Source organism: Sinocyclocheilus rhinocerous, unplaced genomic scaffold, assembly GCF_001515625.1.
Source record: "Sinocyclocheilus rhinocerous isolate Xijiao unplaced genomic scaffold, SAMN03320098_v1.1 scaffold1385, whole genome shotgun sequence".
NCBI classification, from domain to species: domain Eukaryota; kingdom Metazoa; phylum Chordata; class Actinopteri; order Cypriniformes; family Cyprinidae; genus Sinocyclocheilus; species Sinocyclocheilus rhinocerous.
In genome coordinates, this window is record NW_015657989.1 from 493,482 (window position 1) to 504,183 (window position 10,702).

Below are 10,702 nucleotides of genomic sequence, written 5' to 3' on the forward strand. Positions count from 1 at the left end.
GGTCTAAATACATTCAGCTGTTTTGTTATCAGTGGTGCTGGATGCTTGATATCTATTTTTCTCTAATCTGATTTGAAGCATTAAAGGAGAAATGAAGGTTGCGGTATTTGTGCTGGTTTTGATATGCCTGGGCAGTGCATGGTCATGTGCAGGATCCCAGCCTCTTGATAGCAGGTAAGATAATCATTAAGCATCATCAAATAATTTTCAAATAATACATTTACATTCTGTATGTAAACATAAATGTGGTAGCATTTTACAACAAGGTTCCATTTGTTAACAGGAATAAAGGAATAGTTCACTCAAAAATAAAAATTGGCTGAAAAATTTCTCAACCTCAAGCCATCCAAGATGTAGATTAGTTTGTTTCTTCATCGGAACAGATTTGGACAAATTTAGCATTCCATCTTGGATCCAATGGATCCTCTGCAGTGAATGCGTGCAGTCAGAATGAGAGTCCAAACAGCTGATAAATGCATTACAATAATCCACAATAATGTAAGTAATCCAAAAGCTGTGTATTTGAAATAAACAAATATATCATTAAGACGTTTTAACTTTAAACTGCCCCTTCTGGCCAAATGGTCCATAACGCTTCTTCCATGGGTGAGCAAGTGATGTAACATTACATTTCTCCATATCTGTTCTGATGAAGTAACAAACTAATCTACATCTTGGATGGTCTGAGGGTGAGTAAATTTACATTTTTGGGTGAACTATTCTTTTAATGTTGGTTAATGAATTAACTTTAAATAGGCCCTTTAATTTGTAAAGTGTTACCAAAAATGTGTATGTATAGACAACAGATGTCACAAAACAATTAAAAGAGAAGCTTTTTTTTAGCTTTATTTGTTTTTCAAATGTCACTAATAGCTCACCAAATGACATCCAGAAGTTTAGCCGTCGCTATGCTGAATCAACCATTGCGAGTGACATCAGCAAAATTGTGGACTCGATGGTTCAGAAAAACTTTGTAAACTTTCTGCTCAATCAGAGAGAGAAGAAAAGCGAGTGAGTTTGGGGAAATGGGCAGCATGTATGGTATAATATTCAGGTTATATAAAGTAACAGAGAGGATCCGATGCTCATTTTTACAGACCAACTATAGATGATCCAGACACCCGCATCTTCAATGACCGGCTGAAAAAAGAGTTTGTGATGTGGATTCAGAGAAAAGGCGATGCATTTAAGTAAGCTGCCTTCTGCAAGTGAGACTCATTGTGACTTACCGTCATGTAAACATCATTTACCATGTTTTTCTTCCTTGAATAACAGGAATCAATAAAAGTAGAACGTGCCTCTAAAGCGCCTTGGAGAACATGAACTCAACTCTGATTTGAAGAGCAAGAGTGTACCGGAAATGTTTAGATAATCAATGTGCTGAATATCCTGTCATCTATCTCTAAATGAAAATCTTTTAATTATAATTAAATTGTTTTTCAGAATCATAATTTGTGGTTTGTACTTTATTATCATAAGAAAAAAATGCTGTAGAGCTCAAGGGATAGTTCAACCAAAAATGAAAATTCTGTCATCATTTATTCACCCTCAAGTTGTTCCAAACCTGTATGAATTTCTTTCTTCTGCTTTTGGGGTGAATTATCTTTCCGCACCTCTTTGTGAAATATATGTAACACAAAACACATGTGCACCATCCAGAACATCATGGGCTTGATTTGTAAACCTTGCCATGCACATACATGTATCTGGATTTTAAAAAAATTATAATAATAAGCTGTGTAAATATGCACACACTCTGTGGACGCATTCTTTCATTGATGTGGTCGAACTAATGAAGTAAACAGAACGATTTCCATTTACACTCCTTTAAACACATCAAATAATTATCCAGAAATCATTAGTAGGACATCTAGTGGTGAACATTAAGCTACAGGTGAAAAAGTCAGATTCATAAAAATTAAGGTCACTTTCAACACAGACAGACGGTTTTTTCAATGTAAGACAGCAGCAGGACATTTTAACATGTGTTAATAAATTTCATTGGCCTCGGATTTATGGAATTTTTACTGAAGGAACTGATCCATCTTGTCTCTCTCACCACCTTTGTAGTTTCTCAAGGCTCAAACTTCTTTTTCTTTTCTTGTCTTCCAACACCTGTATATTTTCTTGATGCTCACATTTTTAGAGGGAGACCATCCTGTAGGTTCTGTATGACTTATTGAACCTGTTGTGTTTGTTGATGACTACAAACACAAGTTCTTCATCTTCTCTTCTCTGCAGCAACCTTTTTTCTGCCAGTTTATAAATGAGAAGAAATCCTTTCTGCTGCTTATTTTGCTGCTACATTCAGGCTCCTGTATATCCATTTTTTTGTATTTTCTGTTTTGCTTGTCGCACCTCTTTGTGAAATATATGTAACACAAAACACATGTGCACCATCCAGAACATCATGGGCTTGATTTGTAAACCTTGCCATGCACATACATGTATCTGGATTTTTAAAAAATTATAATAATAAGCTGTGTAAATATGCACACACTCTGTGGACGCATTCTTTCATTGATGTGGTTGACCTAATGAAGTAAACAGAACGATTTCCATTTACACTCCTTTAAACACATCAAATAATTATCCAGAAATCATTAGTAGGACATCTAGTGGTGAACATTAAGCTACAGGTGAAAAAGTCAGATTCATAAAAATTAAGGTCACTTTCAACACAGACAGACGGTTTTTTCAATGTAAGACAGCAGCAGGACATTTTAACATGTGTTAATAAATTTCATTGGCCTCGGATTTATGGAATTTTTACTGAAGGAACTGATCCATCTTGTCTCTCTCACCACCTTTGTAGTTTCTCAAGGCTCAAACTTCTTTTTCTTTTCTTGTCTTCCAACACCTGTATATTTTCTTGATGCTCACATTTTTAGAGGGAGACCATCCTGTAGGTTCTGTATGACTTATTGAACCTGTTGTGTTTGTTGATGACTACAAACACAAGTTCTTCATCTTCTCTTCTCTGCAGCAACCTTTTTTCTGCCAGTTTATAAATGAGAAGAAATCCTTTCTGCTGCTTATTTTGCTGCTACATTCAGGCTCCTGTATATCCATTTTTTTGTATTTTCTGTTTTGCTTGTTTCTTTTGGATTTTGTCTTAACATCTCCCCTCCTCTCCTTCTTTTCTTGTCTCAGATCCACCTCCACGAGCATTTCACTCTCACTCTCATGCTTTTCAGGAGTTTCATCTTCAATCTCTCTTTCCTTCTTTATCGTCTCTTCCTCAGCCTTGGTATTGTGTGCAGTGCTGATGTCCATCCAAGCAAGTTTTGCCTTTGCTGGTGGTGGAGTTGCATCTGGACATTTTAAAGTGGAAGGGCCTGTCTTTTTCTCCTTCTTTGTCCTTCTACTCCTTTGACACTCTTGCTCCACCTTCACAGGTGCCCCCTGAATTGTCACTGGCTTGTCCACAGTGGAGAGAGATGGCAGTATTTCATCCTCAGCAGGTAGAGTCAGATGTTGAGGTGCTTTCTACTGTGGGGGAGGAACGTGGCAATTTTTTCACCTCATCAGGTGGAGTTTGGTGTTCAGGTTCCTCGAACTGAACCATCATTGGTTCTATCACAGCAGAGAAAGTTGGTCACTTTTCCAACTCATCAGGTAAAGGGTGTTGAGCAGCCACCTGACTCAATAATGGCTTTTCTGTGGTTGAGGAACGTGTAAATATTTTCACTCCAGCAAGTGGAGTTTGATATTCAGGCTCCTCCACGTGAATCATCAGTGGCTCCTCCGCAGTGAAGAAATCTGCAAGTATTTCCAGCACAACAAAAGAGTCCTCAGAGTCTCTCTTTTCCTCCACCTCTGTATCTTCTCTGTACTGTCTTTCCATCTCTGCTCTTTTAAATTAATCGTTTGCTTCTGTTTATAAAACTTCTCTGACCGATTTGTTTGATTCTCGAGTCACTGAACCAAAATCAAATTTTGAGCTTGTGAGCAGATACTGACAGCTTTTAATGGCATTAGAGTCACCAACACAGACATGATCAAATCTTTTTTTGACAGTAGACCGTCAGTATTCATAATTTTCATCCAACAATACACACGGTCAAGACAATTGTGCTGGGAAAGAGAATGAAGTAAGTCAATCTACTATGTTTCTGGCAACTGAAAAATGTTATTTTGTTAAATCCTGAAGTTGCTAAATTAGATAAAACATTACATTAAGAGCAAGTTTTATGTAGATTTGTGTATTTAAATGGAGTTTTGTTCAAAACAATGAAATGAATCATATGAATTTACAGTAAGCTGTTAATAAAAATATCATTAGGATGCATTACTTTTGGATTATATTTCGCATAACGAGCTACGTTTTAACAGCAACGATTGCTTGTGATAATTGTGCTTTGTGCGCTACACTGCAGAAATCAAACTCTGAGAGATACATAATGATCAATGGATAAGGAAGATTAAGATATTTATAAATAACGTGACCATATAATATTTTGTCAGTTATTCTCCAGTCCGACGGGTGGCGTTATCGGACACATTCACCCAGACATTACTGTCGAGACCTTGCGTGTACAGAAGAAATAATTCACTTCTGTTGATGTTTTCTTCCTGGACTGTTTGCAACTTTATAGATAAAGAGCATACTTGAAGGGAAACAACCATATTCGTTTGTTTTATTGTTACAGATCTAATTTAGTCATATTCTGCTTCGATGTGTGACTATGTAACTCGTGAGCTATTCAGCTGACTAGGAAGTCCTGTACTAACTTACAGTTGTCAGAACAGGGAAATAATACAGTTTCATTTTGTAGTATTATAGTATTTTAGACGGTTTTATTTAGGCATCATGCACAGAAGAGGAGTCGGAGCTGGAGCGATCGCCAAAAAGAAACTTGCAGAGGTATGATGATATCACTTCTGCGAGATTTATTAACTAGGCAAATCTTTTTCCATTTTCATCCAGCGAATTTGTTTACTGTCACAGGCAAAGTATAAAGAGAGAGGTACTGTCCTTGCTGAGGATCAGATTGCGCAGGTGCGTATACCCTGATGAGCAATGCATTTTGAATGCAAGCAAACCCTCACAGCTGTAAAACTGCACTGACCCCATTCTAATCAGGCCATGTGTGTTGTCCTTGTAGATGTCAAAACAACTGGAGACCTTTAAGACCCATTTGGAAGAGTTTGCCAGCAAGCACAAACAAGAAATCCGTAAGAACTCTCAGTTCAGGGTGCAGTTCCAAGAGATGTGTGCCACCATAGGGGTCGATCCACTTGCGTGTAAGTTTTTATCATAAATATTTCTCTTGACGCAGAAACACGTGGCAGATAAAATGTCATTTTATGATTTAACATGCAGTGTGTTCAACTGTGTGGATTCGATATAATTGTTATAAATAATTATATAAATTGTAAATATAATTATTATATAAAATATTGTAAATTAAAATGTTAAATAATGAATTGTGATTAAAATATTATGATTATAATGAATTATGCAGATGTTATCATATTAATAATTAACTAGTATACATTAAAAAATATATTTTTATAAATTATTACAAACTGTAATTCTAATTACAGAACTGTAATTATAAAGAGAAAAATATTAATTGAATATTAGTGTACAGTATGCTCATGAAAAAATGCTCATATGAAAAATTATGTGGTTACATTAATTATTAATTAGTATACATTAGAAGTATAATTATTGTTAATTATAATTTCAGAGAAAATATAGTGTACAGTGTGCTCATAAGAAAACTGGATATATTATAATTATTAATTAGTTTAAATTATTATATAAATTACAAGTACAATAATTACATAATTGATTATAATATTATTTTTTATATAATTTTCTCTTTTGCTGTATGTGTGCAGCTGGAAAAGGATTTTGGTCCGAGATGCTTGGTGTTGGAGATTTCTACTATGAGCTTGGTGTACAGATCATTGAAGTCTGTTTAGCTCTAAAACACAGAAATGGTGGCAAGTTTTGGTCTATTTTTTACCTTGAAGATATTACTTGTGTTGCAAAACAAATTGCACGGTCTATTAAGCCAAATCTTTACTTATTACACGCCTCTGTGGGGATACTTGATTCTGATCGGCCAATCGTGGCGTACAGCGGTCAGATATTTCTAAACAATGAAGACGTGTTCCCAGACAATCTCTCTCTCTGCACATAAAAAAACACCATAAAAGGGCTGATCAATTTGTTTTGCAATTAATGACTGTCAAACTGTTCTAAATGACTACCTAACAATAAAATATAAATACTAACCAATAAATTACTTATTTATTTATACTTACTTAAAAATATTATTTTACTTACTTATTATTTATATTTGCAGGTCTCATCACATTGGATGAACTTCACCACCGTGTGTTGAAAGGAAGAGGGAAATTTGCACAAGATGTGAGCCAGTGAGTGTCTGATTTATATACGGTTCTCTAGCTATACTGAACACCTGAATTCTCTTACCATCCATTAATGTCGTCACTCAGGGATGACTTGGTGCGGGCCATCAAGAAGCTCAAGGCTATGGGAAATGGCTTCGGGATGATTCCCGTTGGAGGCTCTTATCTAGTCCAGTCGGTCCCAGCCGAGCTCAACATGGATCACACGGTTGTCCTTCAGCTAGCAGAGGTAATCAATACCACACAAAGTCTGAGACCTTTACACTTCCATGAAGTCAGATCTGATTACTGGCCATGTTTCACAGAAAAAGGGCTACGTGACAGTGAGCGAGATCAGAGACAGCCTCAAGTGGGAGAGAGAGCGGGCCTGTCATGTCCTTGTAAGTGTGCAGAAAAAAACCAAACGCCACTGAATGCTTTTTATATGGTGTGGTAATACCTGTTGCGCTGTTTTTCAGGATCACCTGCTGAAAGAAGGCTTAGCATGGCTGGACTCCCAAGCTGAGGGGGAGCCACAGTACTGGCTGCCTGCTCTGTTCTCGGAGCTGTTATCACGAGACATTACGCCTGAGGAGGCCAACCAAATGACACCTTGAGAATAAGACTTTATTTTGGAAATACATTGTCATGGTGAAACGGATAGAGGGGCAAAGGTCAAAGAATGTCACAATGTTGTGAGTCAAGTTTGTTTGAGAGGAAAACAGTGTAAATGGAGAATAAAAGCATCTATTTAGTCACATTTTTTAGACACATGTTTATTATTTCAATACCTGATTAACCACTTGAAAAAGGTTTGGGTAAATAAGACAATGCCAATAGTTGTTATTGTGAAAGTGTAATTTATCCTTCATATGTATTATATCTACAATTAATTAATGTATTTTTTTATTATTTAATTGGATATTTTGCTCCAGTTTCTTCAGTGATATTACTATCATTACATAATAAAAAAAGCAATTTTATTTCAGATAGATAACAGCTAATAATGAAAGAGAACTGATGTATATCTCGAAAATCCCACTTTAAAAAGCGCCACCATACTTTATAGCATATCAGATATAGAAAACAGAATTGACTAATCCTCATGACTATAGACGTGATCTTCAAACTCCTGCTGTACCATATCATCACAGATCAGAGTGCAGAGAGGACACACTTTGTGAGACTGCTCGTGTTCTACCAGTTCATCCTCGCTGATGGCAGGAAAGCCCTCCCGACAGTGCTGGCACACCTTAATTTACACATAAGGAAATGCATACAATTTTAATCATTTTGACCTCTGAAAAACTCATTCTTTAAAATATTGTATTCATTACCTGTATCTCTGTTCCTGCAGGATTTGCTATAAATGTAGAAATGAAATATGTTTTTAAGAAGATTTAGAGAAATACTTTTTTTGCATTTTTGTCATTGATTTAAGTAAATGTTAGTTTACTTTTTCGATTACTGTTATTGTACCGACCTGTCAAGTTATCAATGCTCTCATAGAAATGAGAGTCAGGTGAGTATGTTTGCTCCTGGGAGGCCGGTGGGTTTTGAGGGTTGGCTAGTTGATCAGACATTGCGGCAACAGATGCAACCTGGTAGTCGAACACTGCCCTACGAAGCTTATTTACTTCTGCCTTCAGTTCCTGAAGATAAAAAGAAAAAACCTACATGAAATAATAATAGTATAATAATTATTAAATAATAACTGACTGGCCCTGAATTCCACAACATTTTTGGTATTCATTTTCTAAAACACACTCCTGTTCAAACGTTTGGTGTCAGGTTTTTTTTTTGTCCTCTCTCTCAACATTGATTATAATAAGGTTTCTTGAGCACCACATCAGCATATTAGAATGATTTCTGAAGGATCATATGACACTGAAGACTGGAGTAATGACTGCTGAAAATTCAGCATTTCCATCACATGAATAAATTACATTTAAAATATATTCAAATAGAAAACATTTAAAATGATAACAATATTTACACTATTGATTTATCTGTATTTTTGATACATAAATGCAGCCTTGGTGAACATAAGAGACTTCTTTCAAGAACATCTTACCAACCCCAAACTTTTGAACGGTAGTGTAGCTAACAGTGATGTTTAATGTGTCATATCCAAACAGATCACCTCATTCTTTTCCACAAGCTTCTCTCTGTCTAATCTTGATGTCTCTGCCATTTCATAAATTTTGTCTTGTGCCTGTTGAAGTTGTGCCTGTAATGACAAAATTGTGTGGAATCAGGATCTAAATATTGTTTATTATTCCTAAACGTACTTACAAAATCAGACTAAAGTTAAAAATAGAATGTAAAATTGAAAATGGAAAAATACCTGGATTTGATTGGTTTTCTCGTCCTCTGCCCGTTGTACCTGTAATGACAAAATTGTGTGGAATCAGGATCTAAATATTGTTTATTATTCCTAAACGTACTTACAAAATCAGACTAAAGTTAAAAATAGAATGTAAAATTGAAAATGGAAAAATACCTGGATTTGATTGGTTTTCTCGTCCTCTGCCCGTTTCGAGGTCATCTCCTCCAGCTTCTTGTTCACTTCCTTCAATTCCTGCTCAGCTGTTTCTGCACGTTTGCAGGCTTCTCTGCAATTCTGCACCTCACTGCGAAGCAGCCCTCTGGCCTCTGTCAGCTGAGTGAGCAGGGAATGAATCTGTACCTGAGTCACAAAGAGATTACCTCATGACAATACAGTTATTATTGATTGATGATTTGAAGCCATAATGCTTCAATCTTCCAAATAGATAAGCCTCATTGACAAGCCTCACTTTGCTGTTTTCTTCTTTCAATTGGGCTTCTTGCTCTGAAAAGGATGTTTGTAATGCTTTGTTTTCAGCACTCCGGTCCTCCAGATCGTTTTTCATCCTGAGCTCCTGGGTTTCAGTGTACAGTTTCTCATAGTCTTTCCTGCTGCTTTGCACATCCACCTAAAACAGAATAAATGCGAAGCTCCCAGACCAGCTCAGAAATGCTTACTTGCTCCGCCGCAACTTATTTCTCCTGCCTTTTTTGCATTCATTTGGTTTTGGTTTCTTTTCAATTCTCACTCTATTTTTGTGTCTTGGTATTTGTATCGCCAAGAATTATGAAGCGTCTTTGTTTATAGGCACTATAAAAATCTATATTTTTTTCTTAATTAACAGTAAGAACGCATTTGCAAACCTGGAGCAACTTGACCTGGTCCTGTACTTTGCTGTTATTTTGCTCTGCTTCTTTCAGCATGGTATGTAGCCTGGAGAAAAATAGATGAAAATTTCCATAAACTTTTTGCACATAAAACATATGTTGACACAGAGATTTGCATAATGAGGACACTCACCCAAGGACTTCTTGATCCTTGAGTTCAAGCTGTTTCTGTAACTCTGCCCTTTCTCTCTTAAGAAAGCGGATCTTTTGAACAGCTCTCTCGTACTTTTCATGCAGAAATGTCAGTGACTGTGAATAATTTTGTTTGATTAAAGCCATACATATATTGTACAATTCTCAGTTATACAGATTACATTATAGACATACTGTAGCTAGAATTATTAGGTGTGTCAGTGGTTCCACTGGTTGTTTGCAGGAGCATAGCTCTTTCTTTACCTCTTCGGTGGAATTAAAACTCTGTACATCTGGCAGTGCAGATTCTGGTGTATCCTTTGACTTCAAATCATCTATGGAGCTCTGCAGTTTAGTATAAAGGCACATTTACAATCACTTTATTCACCAGTAGTGTTTTGCAATGTTGGTCAGTACCAGAACAATGCATTAAATTACTGTTAATTTAGTAAAACTCAAAATATAAAAATTAGTTTTCTGTAATTGAAATTAAGATTAAATAAAGATTAAATATTAAGTAACATAAATATTTAATATATATATATATATATATATATATTAGATAAACAACTTAAGTGAAAATTAAACATTTTGCCTTTACAAATAACGGAAATGATTAGGTTTAAGTTAAAGTTCTAAAATTACTCAAACCAAAACAGAAATCAAAATAAATTAAAGCTATTGAAATATAGAAATGACAAAAGACAAAGCATAATAAAATTACTAAGACTAAAACTAAAAATATAAATTGAAAATCATTATAAATACTATAATAATATTTCTGTCATGACAACTCTCGGAGGGATTGGCATGGTAATGTACATGACAATGTTAATGTATTTGGTCTTGGCGGAATAGATCTGCTACGCTGCTGCTGCTGCGGCAGAGCAAGTACAGAGTCTTGCTACTGCCAATACATCCACAATATGCTGCTGTGAGCATGTAAGAAATATTGCTGCTGCAAATATAACATACATAAAATAACCCC

General features: G+C 35.7%; 2 protein-coding genes across 3 annotated transcripts in view; one reads left to right on the top strand and one right to left on the bottom strand.

The window, feature by feature from the left end:
- The first annotated feature begins 4,538 nt into the window (after positions 1-4,538).
- On the top strand, positions 4,539-7,231 carry LOC107721992 (vacuolar-sorting protein SNF8). Its single transcript, XM_016530221.1, has 8 exons — positions 4,539-4,867; positions 4,952-5,002; positions 5,109-5,247; positions 5,851-5,955; positions 6,321-6,393; positions 6,475-6,616; positions 6,693-6,767; positions 6,846-7,231. Exons 1-8 carry the CDS (start codon positions 4,814-4,816, stop codon positions 6,981-6,983), a joined length of 777 nt encoding a protein of 258 aa, XP_016385707.1. The 5' UTR covers positions 4,539-4,813; the 3' UTR covers positions 6,984-7,231.
- Positions 7,232-7,300: 69 nt separating this feature from the next.
- Positions 7,301-10,702, bottom strand: part of LOC107721991 (calcium-binding and coiled-coil domain-containing protein 2-like) — a 10,728-nt gene continuing 7,326 nt past the window's right edge. For both annotated transcript variants that reach the window (XM_016530219.1, XM_016530220.1), the window contains exons 6-14: positions 9,979-10,059; positions 9,716-9,831; positions 9,559-9,628; positions 9,165-9,323; positions 8,870-9,055; positions 8,510-8,596; positions 7,850-8,018; positions 7,704-7,729; positions 7,301-7,618 (exon numbers count right to left, since the gene is read on the bottom strand). In XM_016530219.1, the coding sequence (XP_016385705.1) occupies positions 7,463-7,618; positions 7,704-7,729; positions 7,850-8,018; positions 8,510-8,596; positions 8,870-9,055; positions 9,165-9,323; positions 9,559-9,628; positions 9,716-9,831; positions 9,979-10,059 (1,050 nt within the window). In that variant the 3' untranslated portion in view covers positions 7,301-7,462. The remainder of the gene's footprint in view (positions 7,619-7,703; positions 7,730-7,849; positions 8,019-8,509; positions 8,597-8,869; positions 9,056-9,164; positions 9,324-9,558; positions 9,629-9,715; positions 9,832-9,978; positions 10,060-10,702) is intronic.